This window comes from Salvia hispanica, chromosome 1, assembly GCF_023119035.1.
Source record: "Salvia hispanica cultivar TCC Black 2014 chromosome 1, UniMelb_Shisp_WGS_1.0, whole genome shotgun sequence".
Lineage (NCBI taxonomy): Eukaryota > Viridiplantae > Streptophyta > Magnoliopsida > Lamiales > Lamiaceae > Salvia > Salvia hispanica.
The window spans coordinates 29,038,602-29,059,320 of NC_062965.1; the positions used below are offsets into that span (position 1 = coordinate 29,038,602).

Consider the following 20,719-nt stretch of genomic DNA (forward strand, 5'->3'; position numbering starts at 1 on the left):
GCTTAACCTTATAAGCTTATGATGAAATGCAACTTGAGCTTCGATTTAATTAAGGTAACGAGTATATGATCACATGAAAAGGCTTCTAACGTAGTTTGCGAATCATGATCTTATTGGCTTGAATATTCTCCTTTGTTTTCTTATTAGCATATTGAATTTGTAAAAGATATACTCCATCGTTCCATGTTACATGCACTTTTATTTTAGCTTGTAAATTTGTGAACGGTTTTTTAGTATAGTTAAATTAGCATTTTAAGTGTAATGAAAGAACACTTAATAAGAAAATATTTAATTATCTCTAAAATATCAATTAAATATTTTAATTTTTACTTAAAATCTAAATAGTTTAATAGTTTAGAATGAGCTGAACTAGAAAAATGCGAGTAACATGAGACATAATGAATATATTTTTTTCCCTAATATACAATTTATGATCTTACTCATCATCATTTATAGCTTGATCATATGATTTTCGGTATCATTCAGACATAGTTAATTTTCTTATAATTCCCAACAGTATATTAGTAGTAGTGTAGTACTAGTATGGAGTAGTTTTTAAACTTCCTGTTAGAGTATTATTTTTACTATGAAAAATGAAAATCATGTACTTAATGTACGAAATTTGAATTGGATTTCAAACCAACAAAAGTTTAAAAAAAAAAAAATACTACTACTACTAGACATAAAATCAACATCTCAAGGACTTCTGGCATGCTTATATATGTTGCCGATAATTGAATGATTGGAATGTACTAGTAATTGTAAAAATATTACAATTACTAGTAGTTTAACACATACGGAGTATTGCTTATTATGTTGCCGATAATTGAATGATTGGAATGTACTAGTAATTGATAAAATATTACAATTACTACTAGTTTAATACGGAGTATTTTTTCCCCAGAATATTTGCTGTATTATTTAAAGTTTGGAAAAGCCGTTTGTGAAGTAAACAGAAATGAATAAGATATTCTGTTGTGGGGAAGATTTGGTTATTAAAAAAGAGAGTAGATTTGTGCTAGTAAATAGGCCAACAGTAGCTCGACGTGGCAACTTGTATATCAGTTGTGTCTGACACCAATGACCATTTACACCCATCGCGACATTGGCCGACACCACCTGATCACTCGCACCCCTATCCACTCTCCCACACGCCCACACGTGTCATATCCACCCCACCTAGCATACTCCTATATTTTTTATTAACTCACAATACTAACTTTCTTTGTCCTTATTAATAGTGCACTTTAAATTGACACAAATTTTTCAAAATTACTAGTAATAAAAAATGGATTAAAAAATTTAGTTAGATAATAAATCTTACTTTTATATACTTAAATATTAATTTTAGAAATAAATGTGAATGAGTTAGTGGGTGGGAATTTTAACTAAATATAGTACTCTCTTCGTTCCTTGTTAATAGATGTATTTTTTTGATACGGAGTTTTAGAATAGTGTGTTAAATGCATGGTGGAAAAAGTAAGAGAGATGAAGAGAGAATAAAGTAAAAAAAAAAATTATTTTTTGCTAAAAATAAAAATAACTTAATTAACTTGGAACTTCTCAAAATAGAAAAATGAATCTATTAACATCCATATTGAGTACTCATTTCGACTCATTAAGTATCAATCCATTTGCTTTTTAGACCAAATATTATGTAGTAGGAGTAAGTAGTATTACTCGTACATCCTCCGTCCCTTAATAAATGGCATACTTGAGGAATAGTACATAATTTTAAGATATGTTATTTTGTTTGTTAGGTAGAGAGAGAAGATATATTTATATTAATTTGAGAGATAGTTTTTCATAAAAAAGAAAATATAACATCTTTTGTGGGATAAACTAAAAATGATAGTGTGACATTTATTATGAGACGGAAGAAGTATTATATTTTGTGTTAATAAAAACATAATAAATTAAGTGAAAAAAATAGAAATAATGTTATTTTTATCTTAAAATATATTTTATTTTTTAATTGAATAAAGAGAATAAAAAATAAATATGATAATTGACAAACGGACTAACATAAAACTTACATCGAACATAGATAATTGAGAAACGGACTAAAATAAAACTTTAATAGTAAAATGAATTATCTGATGTAAATAATGGTGTGTGAAATGATGTCGAATAACCGACTAGCAACGACCGATTATATGACATGATATGATATGAGACGCGGTCACTGTCACAATATTTTTATGTATCCAAGGGTATAACCGTCATTTGCTCTCGTCACTAAAATATTGAGATTAGAATATTTGCTGGGATATTTGTTTGAGACAGATAGAGAGAGAGAGTGTGTGGAGTTTTAGTTCAGTGACTCGCATCTCAACACTGAGCTTCTCTACGCTGCGGCAAATGCCGGAAAATTGGGCGGCTGTAAACCTAGAGCAGCTGAAATCGTCGAGAATGCAAGATATGCATGGCATCGGAGAAGAAATCGGCGCCGGAGGGAGGTTTATCGGCGCCGGAGATAGGCGGATGCGGCCGCACAACCACCAGGTCGTCAAGTGCCCTCGCTGCGACTCGCTCAACACCAAATTCTGCTACTACAACAACTACAACCTCTCGCAGCCGCGCCACTTCTGCAAGAGCTGCCGCCGCTACTGGACCAAAGGCGGCGTCCTCCGCAACGTCCCCGTCGGCGGCGGCTCCCGCAAAACCAAGCGCTCCAAGCCTAAAACAAATGCCTCCGCCGCCGCCGACGACGCAGAGGAAAAATCCACCGCGCAGAGCTCCAGCAGCGAGAGCTCCAGCCTCACCACCTCCGCCGCCGCAGTCGCAACCGCAACCGCAACCGCTCCTCCTACGTCCTCCGCCGCGGCGGAACCGATCCACACCACGCCGGATTCCGCCGTGATGTACAATTTCGCCGACGCGAGCTTCTCCAACGTGAATCCGATCGCAAACCCTAGCCTCGATCAGTCGGCGGAACAGATCTTCGCGGCGGAGGTGGAGAGCTTCACGGGGATGATGACGTCACCGGAGGAATTGATGATGGAGCTCGACATCGCGACCGCGACGGCGCCGGCGGAAAAAGCGGAGGGGTTGAAGATGGAGGATATTGGCAATGAGGCGCTGGATTGGGGGAGCAGCGGCGACGGCGGAGATCAAGGGCTGTTTGATCTAACGGCTGGCGTTGATCCGGATTACTGGAGTCAATCCGACTGGACTGACAATGACCAATCCCTAAATTATCTTCCGTAGTAGAGTACTCCTCAGTACTAATCCCCCATCTCATTATTTATCACTAATTACTGTTATTATTATGATATAATTATTATTTTGTTTCACTACACTGATATTTCTTAATATCAAATATTGTTTTTTTTTCGTAGAAAATTGTAAAGGTCATTTTGGTGCTCCAATTGTAAACTATTTACAAATAAATTACGCTGGTTAAATGCAGATTGATTATATAAATGTCTTTTTTTAATCGAATTTTATACTAATACCATTACGTTTATATTAAAATTATAAATATCCCAACTCCCCTACTTGCATTAATTGCAACCTTATTACCTTGATTGCAAGTAATTGATTATAAATTTATTAAACAGATATCTGGTTGCTAACTGTTTAATAAAAGATCCTTGTGGTTGTACTAGTTTAGGCTCTTGTAAAAAAGTGAGAGTAGTAAAATCTGATACTAATTCACATGGTGTTATATTTGTTCATTTCAAGTTCTTTCTTGTACTTCTATTTTTGGGCAAAATATCAATAGAGCTTTCATGTTAATTTTCAAGTTTTTGTCAAGGTACAAGCATGTAAGTGCATTCATATTAGTTGATACAATTACGACTATAATTTATCAATCATTTTTGTGAAATTTCATCGTAGTTTTTTTAAACACTTAAATACTAGTAGTACTAATAATTTAACCTAACAAAACATTAACATGTCAAAAAGAATTTTTTTTAAAGCGAAAACCTCAATCGAAGTTACCCAATCTGATTCAGTAGAGCACAAAGTGAAAATATAGTTTATGAATTAAAAATCGATTTTCATGATTTCAATGTCTACGCCGATCGACGTACGTATGTAATTGTAATTCATCGAATCTTCATTTAAAATATCCAACTAGTATTTTTTTAAAAATACTTAAACAGGAAGTTATTGTCATTTCGATTTTGGTGGTTCTCTAATATTGTAAGTACTATATTTTTGTCCACCACTGCACATATATATTATAATATGTATATGTAAACGTATATGTGTGTCTTATGAATAAAATACTTATTAAATTGCTTGAAATAGTATGCTCCAACTGAAATCAAATGTGACGACCCACGTACATTACATGATTTTAACTTGCTAGGCATATCGACATTTTCTTGGAAATCTTTCTCTGTGAAATTAACTGTGCTGTCCCTGCAGACATTTTACAATTATGTAGAGTAGCTCTTTATCTAGAGTTGGGAATATAATTGCAATTAAAATTTAACCCCCACCTATTTTTGTTCCCTATATTATCCATAAAACAATAGTGAAAAAAAGTGTAGATCCTAAATATTATTATAAGTAATTAGTTAGAGTATGTTATCTCTAACTAATGAAAAAAAAATTATTAATAACAAAGAATTTTTCACAAAGAACGCCAAAGAGGTCTTAAACTAAGATTATCTAGGGTATTTACTGATCTTATTTAAAAGAGTTTACAAACACTTGATGAAGTTTATAAGATAGTATTAGCTGGTTAAGTTATGAAAGTATTTAGAGTCTTAGTGACATAATCTTATAAGTTAGAGATATAAAAACATAAATTTATCCCCAGTTTTTAGCCAAGTGCTACATTGGTTTCTCCCTTATTTCTCCCTTATTTCTCCCTAACTCAACATTTCATTTTTACATCATTATTTTTTATATTATTTAATTTTCCCTACAAATGTATTTAATAAATAGACTAATAATGAACAATTCATCGTTGTATTAATCATTGGAAAATATAATACAACGAGAAAAAAAACTACAAATAAAAAACGCAAATAAACAAAGATTTAAAAAAAAAATCTAAGACGGAGGGGCCGGAGGGGCGTCGGGATCGAGCCCCAGCGTACTCTGCAGGTGTTGGATGCATTTCCAGAGGGCCGCCTTTTCTTCAGGGGTCCCGCCGCCGGTGAAGTACAGCGTGTACATCTGGGTCAGATTGGCGACATTGCTCGAATAAGTGGCTTTTTCTAAGTCGATGACGGATTCCGACGCGACTTCCGACGTTGCGCCCTTCCCCTTCCGCCTCCCCTTCGCCTTCTTCACTCCCTCCGGGCGCTCGTGCGGACCATCCCCACTCAAGTCGATGTGGGCCGCGCTCCCCTCGCTCTCCGAAACGCTAAGTCGCGAGCGCACCGATTTCCCGTGCAGCGCGTCGTGCATTCCCGTCCGGAATTTGGGGAGATCCTTCAGCTTATCGTAGATGTTCCAATACTTGAAGCCCTTCGTCGACAAGTACTGGCTACTATACATCCGGATGGCCTCATCTCGGACCATGTGCTCGTTCTGGCCACTCGTCATGTGAGTCATCAAGTTAGAATAAATACCGTTGAAGTGCCCAAGTAGCTCCTCAGTGAGCGCGGCGCTCTAATGTTCGGACGGATCGCCTCTCACGCCATGGTCCTTCATTTGCAAGTGGGGGTTTTGGCTCTCAGTATTTCTCATAGGCAATCCGCTCCCTGCATATACATCTTGGCTCAGAAGCTTGCCGCGCCCGCGTCTCCAGGACGGGTGGTCCGCCTCAGCCAGCCGGCTATCACTGACTCTGCAAGAGCGTAAAGCAGTCCTTACCCGCTTCGGCCTCTCATCGGAACCTCCAGACGGGCCGCAGCCTCGACGACGCCGCGCGCTTCCCCTCCCGCTTCTCCTAGTAGGCGGTGTTCTGGTGGGCGCTTTTTCCACTCAAGTCCTCCGCGCTCGCTGTCGCGGGGCTCCGAGATTCTTGGTCGCCTTCTCGGGTTGATCCGGGGGTGTCGAACTGGGGCCGATACACATCGTCGGCTGGAGAGGGCATTCTGCCGGCAGAGTTGAAGTACGGAGAAAGTCTCCGCGCCGGAGGAGTCTGGCAAAAGGAGACGGACCCCCGTATGGAAGTTGGCCGGGAGGAGAACCCATCGCCAACAACGAGTGCATCCACTGCTCGTTTGCTTCATCCGTGTTGGGAATTTGTGAACTCGACTCTTTCCCCTTACCCTTATCCTTACCCGAGCGGGAACTTTTCTTCCAAAAGCTCATAATTTTGATGAAAATTGAAGATTGGGAGAAGAGATTGAAAATGGAGAGAATGAAGATTGTGGGTGATGAATGGAGGAAGTGGAGGAAATATTTATAGGGGTGGAATGTAAAATAGCCGTTGGGTTCAAAAAAAAAAAAAAAAATTTAAATTATCGCCGATTATCGCCGAGCGTCGCCCACAGTGGCCGGCGATCGCTCGGCGATTCCGGCGATAAATCGCCACTCGGCGACGCAACGGTAACATTATCGCTAAGATTATCTAGGGTATTTACTGATCTTATTTAAAAGAGTTTACAAACACTTGATGAAGTTTATAAGATAGTATTAGCTGGTTAAGTTATGAAAGTATTTAGAGTCTTAGTGACATAATCTTATAAGTTAGAGATATAAAAACATAATTAGAAAGAGTAAATGAATTAAAGTGTATGACAAATTATAGCAAATTCATTTTTGTAAAGAGATTGTTGTTCACACATAAAACTTTGAAAAGATAAGTTAGGATTTTTGAAATTATGTTTTGGGTTGTTTATAAGTTGAAGGATTCAGAACTTATAATCTGTTGTTTTGATAAAAAATTTTTAAAAAAACTTTAATAATATTAAACAATTTTAAGCTATGCTTATGAGCTCAACCAAACCCATTTTTATACTACTATTAAGAAATTAGCATTTCCAGATAAGAACTTTGACACACATACATCTATTTGCGTATGGTTGGATGCTTGACGATTTTAGTTAAGACACATTCAAACTTGTAATTGCTATATAAATAGAAGTTTTGTTTTATTTTATTAATATAGATTGAAATGTTGGTTTAAGGTGGAGATTAAAGGGAGTGTGCATGTAATTAAGTGTCCGTACGTATGTAATAATGTATGCATGTGGATGGCGCCAATGAGGTGGTCGGTTGGTGCCCGGGAAATTGACCTTTCTTATCACCCACGTGGCGCACTGATGTCGACGTCACAACTCTTCCCTACTTCGTGTCATTTTCTCATTGGTCCTACGCCCTTAATAAAATACAGTACTATACACATGTATACTCATAAGTACTCCACAGTATAAATGTCTACATTCCCACTCCACTATCAAAGTATACTACTACTACTATTTCAAGATGTATTAACACACACACACATAGGCATAAGTTTAACACGAGATATGGCTTCTTTAAACGCGATTACTTCATCAATAGTGTACAATTCTGATCACTTTTAAAAATAAATGCATGTTAATATATTGAATTAAAATTTTGGTTTTTTATTGGTGAAATTGATTTAGTTTAAATAGGACTCTTAAACAACAATTAATATAGTACCGATTCACGTATAAGTGGTGATAATATATGGTGGGTGCATATGTGGGCCTCCAAAATTAAATAATAAAGCAGGCCCCTACCCCCTCCTTGCAAGTGGAAACTAAGTATACTTTCTAGTACATAATTCAGTTTGAATTTGATCACAAAGGTATTGTTTAAACTTTAAAGATTAAATACAACGGAACTTTAACTGTGACGTAGCTCATTGATTATTCGGTTTTATTACATGAAAGTATAGAACAAGTTAAAAAACAATTGCGGTGAACGTGGATCGAACACGTGACCTTCAGATCTTCAGTCTGACGCTCTCCCAACTGAGCTATCCCCGCCTGATATTTATTTGCTACATAAAGCTCGACATTGAATATTTGTAGAAAATTAATAAAAATATGAGTAAGTTTTATCTTACTAGTTTTTATATATATATTGTTTATGTAAATGAATAGGATTATATGTAATTTAAATAAAATACAAATATTTAATACTTTGATTATCTATTTGTATACTTTGGTGTTCTGTTTATTAATGAGAATGATAATATAATAATACAACAATACTAGTTTATGACCTGAAATTTAATTTATTTATTAAAATCTAACAAATTTTTTATACAGGATTGTTAAATTTTGTTTCGCATACCCTCGTAAATAATTTGGGCATCATATTTGATACTTGACTAAAATTCTAAAACCTCACTTAAAATTGTGTATTACTCATTTGATAGTGTCAAATAACATAGCTTTTATTTTACAAAGGAGTGTAGATGAATATATAGTCAATTTTTTTTTACGAGACAAAGTTAAGCAAGTTTACAAACCTCGAAATAATAATACTAGTAGGCCATGTTTGGTTGTTAGGATTTTGTCAGGGAAAGTAATCTGATTCCTTAAATTTTAAATTCATGTGTTTGTTTCGGTTTTTAATCAAACTGGGAAAGTAATCAGAATCCGCGGACAAGGAAAGTTAGTACAACTTTCCCAGGATTCTAAATCCTAACTTTTCTTAGGTATTCTTTTTTCCAGTTCTAGGATTCTTACATATTTAAGCAATATAGTATAGTTTTTTTTTTAATTATTATTATTATTATTATTATTATTGACAATATTTTAAAAATAATTTAAAATTATAAATTATATTTAATTTCACTATAATAAATAAATACAATTAAAATTATCACAAATATAACTGCATTTTATAATAATCCATAATAGAAATTAATAATTTATTAAATAATAAAATATAATTATATAATATAAATCATATAATAAATAATAATTATTATATTTTATAAATTAATAATTAATCAATAAAGTTATAGTGCAATTTTAATTTGTAAAATTTATTCAATTATAAATCCGTTCATATTATAATTATAATATAATAATTATTATAGTTATTATTATAATAAATGAGTATAGTACTCCATATAACTATAATTATAATTATATTATTATATATTCTGATGGATACTCCATATTTAAACTATCTATCATAATAATAAATATAATAATATAATTATTACTATTTATAATTAATAATTTATTAAAAAATTTACAATATTATTCTTTTTTATAAATAAAAAATAATAAGTATATTTTTAGTTTGGTATTAAGATTAAATATAAATTTAAAATCTTGATATTTTTTAAACACAGGAAAGTAAAGTTACTAGGAATCATATTCTCGGGATTCATTTTTCTAAGAATCATTTATTATTATAATACATGAGTATAATACTCCATATAACTATAATTATAATTATATTATTATTATATATTATGATGGATACTCCATATTTAAGCAAGTTTACAAATCTCGAAATAATAATACTAGTAAGGTTAAGTAAAGTTTGTAATGAAAAACACCCTTTGTTGAGATTATAAATTGACTATAAATACGAGGACATAACATGTTTTGTTACATATAAATTCCGTAGTAGCATAAAATTGCAACTTTAAATCATAGTATATATACAAAATTACAACACAAATGTAAGCTAGATTTGTTTTTTGTTTTTGGAATATTTATTTTCAAAAAATAAAAATAATACAACTTCAAAATATTGATAGAGTTGACGTACTGAAAAAATTGGAACAAATTGATACAATGATTATACATTAAAATAAAATTTATGAATTCCAATAAGTATTAACATTAAATTAAATAAAATATAGAAAAATAGAGACAAACTGAATTATTAAAATAAAATAAAATATAGAAAAATAGAGACAAACTGAATTATTAAAATAAAATAAAATATAGATAAATAGAGAAATTGAATTATTAACATTAAATTAAATAAGAATTGAAAATAACTAACCCTCATATCCCCGCCAAATAGGTTTCCAATGAAATGCAAAATCCCCTCGAAATCAACAACGCAAAAACGTAGATAAAATTGAAAAATTAACTAAAATTTTCTGAGAGAAATGGATGATCGGAGTGGATTTGAGAAGGAAATCGAAGTCCGCAGTTTGATGGGTGACTCTATTCGAGTGCCAATTGAACCAACAAACACCATTCACGACCTAAAGCTCCGCCTCAGGCAATGTTTCCTCCCGATTGCTTCTGCCCCAGATTTCCACCTTTTCCACAAGGTAACCTTTTCAACTTTTTTGTTTAGATTTTTCATTGTTGCTTGATTTTTAATATGCAATTTTAGATAAAGTATTGCTTCTGTATTCAGAGCTTGGAGCGGGAAGTGAGTTGTTTTTTTTGGTGCTTGATAGAGATGGAGCTATGAATTTCTGATTTTGTATTGAGTTTGTATATGGTGCTTACTGATTGGATTGTTGAACTGTGGAGTATGTTTTTTGTTTTCTATTTTTGTTGCTGCTGCTGCTGATTTGATGCATGTTTAAACTGTTTTGTTGGTTGCAGGGTGTGAAATTGGACTTGCAGAGTGAAATCAGTAGCTATTCGATTGGGGTTGCGGATTTTTTTGTTACCGTGCCGTTTGTAAAAAAGGACAGGAAACATAGGCAAAGAGTTGAAGCATCTGAAACAGTCCCCAAAGACTCAAACAGCAACGATAGGTTGCCGAAAGACTCAGCTGAGTCAGTTTGGTCTGACTTGATGCAAGACCTTTCTTGTTTTCAGGACATGCCTAACCTTGAAAAGCTAGCTGAGCCTAAGGTGACGTCCAAGAACTCCGAAAATGAGAATGCCTGTGAGATGAGAACATCATCGACTATGAAGAGACAGAAGAAAGTGTCTAATAAGGACAAACAAAACCCATCCTGTGATGCCTTAAACATATTGCAGATATCTGGTGATGGCATGCTTGATGAACATACTCTTCAAAAATTTCTTAAATTTGTAGATTCTTCTAGTTGTGTAAGTGAGCTGGCCACAGGGTCTTGTGTGATGAGAGAAGCTGCCGCGGTTGTGGGATGCGAGTTAGACTCTTGTGAGAGTAGTTCATGCCTGTGTCCGCTATGGTTGAAGGACCTGATGAAAACATTCACTTTAGTAAATGTTTACTCTGCATACCTTCAGCTGTCGCAGAAACAGATCACTGTTGCTGCAGTTATGGAACCACTGGAGCAAATTCATAAATTTGGATATAACCCTGGCATTGCAGATCTAGAGCAACTCTCTCGATTATGTCCTCAGGTGCTTCTTCTGATTGCTCTAAATGCGCTGCAAACTGATAATTGAGGTCCTTTTCCACTAGAATATGGTTTGAAATATGTCAGTCACTGTCTTGGTGAAGTCTTGTTTTTAACGGCCTTTTTTTTTTGGTAGCAAATATTAGTCTTGGGGGAATTTAAATTGTTGTATGGTGCTTTTAACCCAAAGAAATTACCTTCTTTTTACCATTTTTTTTGAACTGTCAACAACAAGTATTTTATATGCTATTTTGGGTTATATGTTGTCAGTTCATCTGTTCTTTTGTTTTTTTCGTTGGGGAAAATTTTCCCAGCTCCGTTTTGATGTGGCTTTCTTCTGTGACCAGAATCTTGACAAATAACCACTCAACTTTTTAAACATCTCGTTAATTTTTCCCCACATTTTAATCAGTTCAACAAATTTTTTCAGAGCACCACACCCAGATTTTTCCCTTTTCCTTCTCTCTTATTTGTTGATTTTCTCTCCAGTCATTTGTGAGGCAACTGCAGAAATTTTATCATTACTCCCCAATCCATAAAAAACCATGTTTTCCTTGTTCATATACCTTTTGGGTGATACTTATTGCCGAAAATATGAAGAGGCAGCAAACATGCGCGATGCCCTTGTAATATATAAGTCTTCGTTAGGAAAAAATTGTCTGTTTTGACTGTAAACTTGCAGTACTTGTTCACTCAATTGACCAATAAACTAGTAAAAGTTTAGTATGCTCTGGATCCAACAAAAAGCAATCTCAGTTTATCTTCTACATTTTGAAGTGGAAACGGGAAAAAAAGGTTGTCTAAGTAAAAGGTTGTTAGTTCGATGAAGAAAAGAAAGTTTTTCAGAGCTATTCTTACAGAACCAGCAAAGTCACTCATGGTACTTCAGTTTTCATCTCCTTATTACCTGTAATATTTTGATTGAATCCCATTTTCTTTTACTGTTGAGTTATATTGTGGACTTATTATTGGAACTAATTTTTTTTTTTTTCAACTTTGTAATTTTTTCAAAGTAATTAATTCAACTGCTACTTGAAATGAAGCTAGATATACTTGGCAGAATGACCATTTTTTCCTAAATATATTCAAATGCTGTAAATGAGTCATCAAGGAAAATTCAGCCGATTACCATGCAGAGAAAGATAGTGCTCTCCTAGGCTTTTAGAATCTGGTCCCTTTAAGTTACATAAGTCAAATATGTATGACAAACAATTATCATTTTTTAGCTCATCATTATTCATCCAGCTTTTTGTTGAGGTGGGTTCAAATGCCTCCTACTGACATATTTCTTGTCATGAGAATTAAGAACTTAGTGTCAAGCTTGGCTGTGCTATGAGACCAAATTTTAAAAGCCTGTAGCCTTCTACTAATAAAGAGATAATGAATCAATATTAATTATGTTAAACTTAAATATGTCCCATCACATGAAGGAATTTAGTTTATAGTTAATAGATGCAAACTATCTGACTGGAGGAATAGCAACTGATTATGAAGCAACTGATTATGAAACCTACCCTTTTAACTGAATCCTCCAACCACTGAAGAAATAATATGAATTTAGGAAGAAGTTCAGATAAGTGTATCTCTGAAGGGAATTAATTGCATTGAAACACGTGAAAGAAATCTTCTCCTGACACAATAGTGGTTGCTTTATCCAGTGACTGAATGCTGAAACATTAAAATGCAGTTTAAAAAATGGAGTACGGATGGTTGAGTCTCTGTCACTGGACGATCTTTGGTCTTTCTGAATAAAAAAAATTTGAAGCTGCAGAAAGTGAAGTAAAACGAGAGAGGAGAAGATCTGCGGGTTCAACTGCTTGTTCATATCAAGTAAATTGTCATGTAAGCAAAATCTCTTCTGGGAAAAATACTATCAGTGGTTTAAACTTGAAAAAATGATGAAAAAACCCGGGTTATCCAAATAAGTAGTATAATGTTTTGGGAAAATTTATATAAAAGTTGCCAATATTTGAAATAACTTTGTGGGAAAAATTGTTCCGTCAAGCACTGATGTCATATTTTTTTGCGGAATGAACCTTTTTAATGTTGACAATGGTGTTATTATGATCAAACAGGGAAAATTCATTACAACCAGAGGAAATGGTTGGGGATCTAAAAAACAATCTAGGTTCTCGTGGACAGGTTTACCTTGCATCCCCCCTCCCCTTTTTATTTAACTTTTGGGATTGCTGCATGCATCTGATATTTCCTTAAAATGATGACATTGACATTGTAATTATATGGTACAGGTGGTTCACATTGAAAAAATTAGTGGCCGGGTGCCGAGTTTCTGAAATACCTTCTCAGCTTTCTGAAAATATGAAGTTTGCATTGGAGCGTGTAGGAATTACTGTTGTATAGTCACCCAAATAAGGAATCATGTTTTCTAGTAATGAAATGGATCCCTTCTTATTCTGTAAGTTCCTTGGGATCCGCTTAACGGTGATTGAATGGGGGCCAAGTCAATCCAAGCCTCCCTAGTGGTAAAAATGTGATTGTGGCAACCATGACATCTAGGGGGAAACCCTCTGTTATAATATTCCAGTTTTAGAAATGTTGTCCCATGATCCATTAGCTTTTGCTTTGTATCTGTTTCCCCACAAAAGGGTTTTTTGCCTCATATCTGTAAATTAGTTTTCTGTTTCAGTTTATTTATTTTTTAATTCATTTTTAAATTGACTCCACTTACAAACAGGCTTTGGCTCAAGATAAAATAGGCTTTGTTGTCTATTAGCAAAGGACTTGACGATAGCCTAAATATTGGATATACGATGGGGACACTTTTTGGAAGATAGACTTTCTTCGGGGTAATGCCCCCTGGTACATCTGAACTTCTCCCTTTTAATAGGATGGATTCTCTAGTATGGCCATCACTTTTTGTACTAAACTTTCATCCAAAAAATGCAGTTAATCACAAATCCAGACATGTTACACCAATTTTACCGTTTCCCTGGGCAATTTGGGGGTTTTTTTGTCATATCTTAGGTGTTCTTTTGTGCTTATGTATAACTTCGAAATTCATTTTTTCTGTTCTGTCTGTATGTACCCCTAAATTTTTTTCCCTCATCTCATTTTATCAGCTGTTCAGATTTTATATGTACTCCCAACTTTTTTTTTTTCCAAGGACAGGTTTGTTGTTATTGATGAAGCTCATTCTTATAAGGGGGCATTTGGTAGTCAGTGCTCTAATATTCAGACGGCTTCGCGAATCTGTTCTCACGGTAGCCCAAATTCTTGTAATATAAGGGGGTTTTGGGAAATTTTTTTTCATCTACCAAGCTGACCTATCCAGTTTATGCAGCGATCCTTCTTTTATATTCAGTACTGCAATTCGTTTCCCCGGGGGACGCTATGGTACTATTTCAGTTCAAAATATTTGATTCGATCTTCATTCAAGCTTCATCTTTCTTAAATAGTACTTGGGGGCAAGGCAATTGAAAGCTTTTTTTTTTATGTCCTAGGAACTTCCTATCGGTTTTATAGGTTCTTAAGATTTTCCATGTGCCTGAGTTCATATTTCAAATTTGTGTTATGTACCTTGCTTCACTTCTAAATGTTATTCCAGGAACTAGCTAATCTACCGGCAGTTGAAGTGATTGCAGATGAAGCCCTTTTTTTAAAAGCTTTTTTTTTTTTGGGAATCCTCCTTTTATGTCTGAAAACTGTGGGGTTTCTTCCTTGGTCTACCCAACTTCCATTCAAAAATTTTTTGGTTTGAATTAAGTTAAAAAACCCTTTTTGCATACTTTCTATTTGCTAGGTTTGGAAGAGAAAAGGGGACTTGGGGGGAAAAAAATTTAATAAAGTTTGGGGATGGAGTTTAATTAAAAAGTTAAAAATTTAATTTCCTCTACCCTTTTTGATTTCCGAAGATATGTTTTTTACAATTTAAAAAGGTCCGGGAAAATTTTTGGGTTTGTTTATTAACTGTTTTTTTACCATTTCTAAAATAAAATTTATCTTGTCATCAGCTTGATGATGACATGGAGAATGGTCTCTTTTATGGGATTAATGTAGAGGCTCACTGGGAAAATGCTGGGCAAAGGGGATACATTTCACTGAAAGCTAGAAACTACCCTGGAAGTCAAAATAAAATTTGGGTGTATTATAATTAGGGCATCAATCTTTTATATAATGGTGGAAAAAAAAAAAGCATGTTATCAATTCGCTACCCATCTTTTAAACCAATTTTCACCTGTTCCAATTTAAAGGGAAAAATCATCACTTGTTCAATTTGGGGGTTTGGGAAACTTGCTAGATGGCCTAGGGGAAAGGGGGGGGCAAAAGTAACTTATTGACATTAGCCTTTGGCTCCTGATATTGCTGCTAACATTAGGGGGGGCTTTAAAAAAGGTTGTTAATTTTGTTTTGTTAAGGATGTTTAGGGGTTTTTAAGGACCAAGATTTGTTATGGATTGTCAAACCCCGGGTTCTGAGAACTATAAATATTAAAGAAGCATTGGGAGACAATCCACCATATAACTGATAGTTTGATGTAGGATTTCCCCAGATTTCATTTTCTTCTGTTAAGAAACAAAAAAAATCACTAAAGAAAAAACAGTATGATGATGAGAAAACCCCCAAAATATAGTGGATCAAAACCTTATCTAGATAATAAAGGACCTTAATATACACTTTCTTGAATAAATTTATATAATTTGATGTCTATTAAATCTGATTATTTTGCAGCCCTATCTTGGGAAATTTCAACAACTCTTTGCAGAGATGGTTCAGCATGGTCTACGTTTTATTGCCTTCTGTAAAACACGCCCAAACTTTGTGAACTTGTTCTCTGCTACACGTAGGTGTAACATCTACATTTCAGATGCTTGGAGTTAATTTTCATGGGGGTTATAACTTTTTATTTATTTTGATTGCATAAAGGCTGAAATTCTTCAGGACCCCGCACCTCATCTAGTAAATAAAGTATATTCCTACCGTGGGGCTATGTCGCTGAGGTCAGTTTCTTGTTCATGAGTATTCAATATATTCAACTTTCGGGGGTCCCAATCACGTGTACTCCTACACACCCAATTATGGGCATCAATATGTTTAAATGGGAATTATCTTATTTGGATCCTCATTGTTATGTGGGCTGTATTATTCATGGGGCTTCTTTTTGGTAAACTTAGTTCCAATCATTCCCAACATACAAGATTGATACCCCTAAACTACATGCTTTTGGGGGGGCCTGCTTTGGTTTGACTTTTCAATTGTTATGATAAGCCCTAGTAGTATCTTCTGCTGTTAACTGTCTCATGGGAATAGGATAGGAGAAGAATTGAAAGTGATTTCTTCAATGGCAATATATGTGGTGTTGCTGCCACAAGTGCCCTTGAGTTAGGCATTGATGTAGGAGAAATTGATGTCACACTGCATCTTGGATTCCCTGGTAGCATAGCAAGGTACATAATTAATCCATGGTTGATCATATCAGTTTCGGATCTAGCTGATTTATGTTCCCTGTTATTTTTTAATCATTTTCTATCTAGATGTGGCAACAAGCTGGAAGATCGGGAAGAAGAGGAAAGCCATCACTTTCTATATATGTTGCATTTGAAGGGCCATTAGATCAGTACTTCATGAAGTTTCCAAATAAACTTTTCGGGGGTTCAATTGAATGTTGCCATGTTGATCCTAATAATGATCAGGTTTATTTACATGCACAGTTTTGCTTCATTTTGTATTATGCTATAGGAATCTCAATAATGAAGGATGGGAAGTGGTAATTTTAGGTTATTGCTTAAATGGCTGCCTACTTGTATTCCTTTTAGGTGCTGCAGCAGCACTTTTCATGTGCTGCTCTTGAACTTCCATTGAGTTTTATTCACGCGTGGATTATTTTGGTCCTGGCTTAGAGAATGCTGTCATGAAACTTAAAGCAATGGCAACCTGAGCACTGATATGTTGCGTGATTATGCTGCTAGAATGTGGACCTACATTGGGCAAGAGGTGATACATATGTGACTAAGCTGGGATGCTTTTCTATATGTTCTAGCGAATTGATTGTCAGTAAATGCTTCATATTTCTGTATCCAATGCTCAACTCGTTACCCAACTCATAATCTTAACTACCTCTATTTTCCTGTTCAGAGATCTCCATCAAGTGCTGTAAGTATTAGAGCCATAGAGACTGTGAGATATAAAGTAATTGACAAGCTAAATGATAAAGTCCTTGAAGAAATTGAAGAAAGCAAAGCATTCTTTCAGGTAATGGAGAAATCATGTTTGTGTGTATTACTTTCCTGATCTTGATACCCATTAGTCATTATTTCCTAAAGAGACTGGGTAAATATTTGAAAAGAAAAAAATACCTAATACTCCTTCCATCCACGGATAGTACGCAACAATTACTATATTTGGTTCCACAAAGACGCAACTTTCCCTTTTAGATTGTTGAGGAAGAAGACAAAATTCAAGCACCAGAACTTAAAAGGGAACTAAGACATAAAATGTTCAAGATAGGAGTTTAGATTAGATGTCGATTACTGTTTGTTAAATCTATATCCTGTAGATCAGTCCTTGAGCTGGTACGATAGTACTCTCTCTGTCCCATTAGAAATGAAACGTATTCCTTTTTAGGTTGTCCCAATAAAAATGAAACGTTTCCTAAAATGGAAACAATACCCTCTCTACTTTTTCTTCTCTCTTACATTACTCTCTCTTCATTAACTCACAAAACACCACTACATAAAATCTTGTGCCGGAAACCAAATGTTGCATATTTATTGGGACGGAGGGAGTACTATTTATTAAGTAACTATGCTGAAATCTTGTCTATCTATTGTATTAATTGCAAAGTTCAGCTGTTTCTTCCCAGAATTCACTTGAAAACCAGTGAATGTAATGTATAATGATCACATATATGAGATATGTTCTTTTGCTTTGACTTCTATGTTTTGAATTATGTTTTATTCAAACCTGCTCTTTAGATTCTTGACATGTTTATACCTGCGCTTTTTCTGCATTGTTTGTAGGCCCTCATGTCTGCATTCATACAGGTTTATGAAGGTGCCATATATTGAATCAGGGGAAAACCTATCTTGTAAAGCAGTTGGATTTATCAAGTAAAATTGCTTGGTGCCTACTAGCTGACGTGAAGTACTATACAAAAACTCGCGATTACACAGATATTCATGTGATTGGTGGTGACATTGTACGTAAAAGCTGATACTTTTCTTTCTGGTCTCTTCTGCTTTGACTCTCTATGTGGGATCTAGAATAAATTTTACATGTTATTTTGTTCTATGAATAGGGGCTATATAATGTTGGTTGAGAAGAACATACTTAAAGCAATCGATTTAGAATATTCCAGAAGTTTGGCTATTTTTCCAATATCATGGTTAAAAGAAAACGAGAATTGGCCAGCCTTGGAGTTGGCTATATTGATACTTCATTTGGAAACTTTCACCTCTGATCTTTTAAGATATAATGCAGACATCTTATGTGAACTTCACTTGAGCTTTCTCAAAGATGAAATAATGTTTAATCTTTCTTCATTCGGCAAAGAGACTCCTCCACAGAGTAATCATAAGATTCCCCTCTTACCACTTTCAAAACTCCGATCCCTTCATTGTTAGAAGACAACTTTTGTCTGCAGATTTTCCTAGTTCAGTTGAGTGAAACTCTTCGTGATTGTTTCCTATCATTTAAGAGTTGTCATTAAGACTTGTGTCATTGGAAACATGTCACAATATCACTTGTCTTGTGCAATCTGAACATCAATTTCTGGCAGTTTCCTAATTAATTGTTCATATGTCACTTTATAGGCCTATCCAGCTCGAATGGCTAATGGTCAGTTTGGCAAAACAACTGCCCAGGCACATATTTGCAAAGTAACAACTACTTGGTTTGGGTTTGCCGCATATGCCGAAGAAGCAATCAGGTTATCGATACTGTGGAACTCTATCTTCCGGATTACACCTATGAATGCAGGTACATGACTTGGAGGCTTATCTTTTTGTAGATACCTATCACCTAATACTTGTTTGTGTGCATTGTCAGTTTTTGATAGTTACTACCTCCATATTTCAAATCTTTGTTATTCTTACTTTGTTCGATACTAGGCTGTTTGGATTCGAGTTCCACAATCAGTAAAGACAGCAGTTGAGGCTTTACATTACTCATTTGATGGCGGATTACATGCTGCTGGGCACGCTCTTATTAATGTAGTTCCTCTGTGAGTTCTTTGTATTCCACCATGTGAATTGTGATAATATGCTTCTTTGACTCTCAGTTAGTAAACCTGGATCATCAACTTTAAAATGTTTTCTTTTCCACCCTTAGATTGCAATTGGTTATGTTTGTCATTCTCATGATTAAGTTTGTTTGCAGATTTGTCATATGTAACCAATCTGACATAGCGTCAGAGTGTGCAAATCCTCACGATAGTCGCTATGTTCCTGAAAGGATTCTACTTTATGATCCTCATCCTGGAGGGACAGGCATTTCAAGGAAGGTACACCGTTGAAGACATTTATACTATACATTCCGCTCCATTGATTGGAATCAAAATAGCTGAAAAGCCTCTCTTTTCATGTCAACTGAGTGATTCGATCTTTGAATTATGCAAGTTCTCGAACAAAAGATTCCAGGATATTTTACAAGACGAAACATTTCAGAATATGCCCACTGATGACCATTTTACATATTTCAGCTTCAGCCTCATTTTCTGGATATGATGACTGCTGCTTTAGAACTGCTTTCGTCATGCCACTGCTCGGCCGATGGCGGCTGTCCAAACTGCGTGCAGGTCTGTATTAGACCACAGCTTTCTTAACTATAATAAACTCGTGTAGTTGATTTTGTTCCAGCGTAAATATACATTGGCTTTTCTGTCGTGTACCAGCATCTAGGTTGCACAGAGTACAACGAGGTTCTACACAAGGATGCTGCCATAATGATAATCAAGGTTTGTTTAAAACCATTTGTTGTTAAATAGATTGATTATCCAGCTGGTTACTGAACTGCTTCTTTTGCACAGGGTGTTTTAGATGCTGAGCGATCCAACTTACAGAAAGACGACGATTCTCCCATTTGTTGATTTGCAAGTTTTCATTGGAAAGAAGGCCAATTTTTTTTTTTTTTATTGATGATTCCTTCATTGATAATCCTTACTTCAAATGTTGTTTGAAATAAGGTGCAACCCTTTGTACAATGTTGTAACTTTGTCCCCCGTCCGCACTGTGCATATGTCCTAGAACAAGTATAAATTATTGAAGAAAAGTGATATTTATTCTTTTACTACCTTACTAGAAAGCGTGAGTAAGTAATCCCGAAGAAAAGTTTCCATTATATTGTAGTGAAACAAAAGTGATAATGTCATACATGTCCCCACTGTGCGGACGTACACCTCATTTCTCTTATGTCCCTTTCATTTTATTCAACAAGTTGTGGAGCTTGTGGAGATGAACTGAAGTAGACTAAAGGCCAAATTTGGTCATAAATATATATATACGTTTTATGAATTTGATCACAACGTTTTTGATTATTGGGTCCTCAAATGAACTTGGACCGAATCAGTCCAAAATCGACGAGCTGTCTAAAACATACGGTCAATGGTATTGA

The 20,719-nt window shown here is 35.0% G+C and overlaps 1 protein-coding gene, 1 non-coding gene and 1 pseudogene across 2 annotated transcripts; 2 read left to right on the forward strand and 1 right to left on the reverse strand.

Annotated features, from left to right (window-relative positions):
- The first annotated feature begins 2,260 nt into the window (after positions 1–2,260).
- Positions 2,261–3,439, forward strand: LOC125211944 (dof zinc finger protein DOF5.4-like). The gene has a single exon (XM_048111921.1). The coding sequence runs from the start codon at positions 2,362–2,364 to the stop codon at positions 3,208–3,210; it is 849 nt and encodes a 282-aa protein (XP_047967878.1). The 5' UTR covers positions 2,261–2,361; the 3' UTR covers positions 3,211–3,439.
- A 4,359-nt stretch (positions 3,440–7,798) lies between these two features.
- TRNAF-GAA lies at positions 7,799–7,871 on the reverse strand. Its single transcript has one exon. It is a non-coding gene; the product is annotated as a tRNA-Phe (tRNA).
- A 1,989-nt stretch (positions 7,872–9,860) lies between these two features.
- On the forward strand, positions 9,861–20,319 carry LOC125193472 (annotated as a pseudogene).
- Positions 20,320–20,719: the final 400 nt, after the last annotated feature.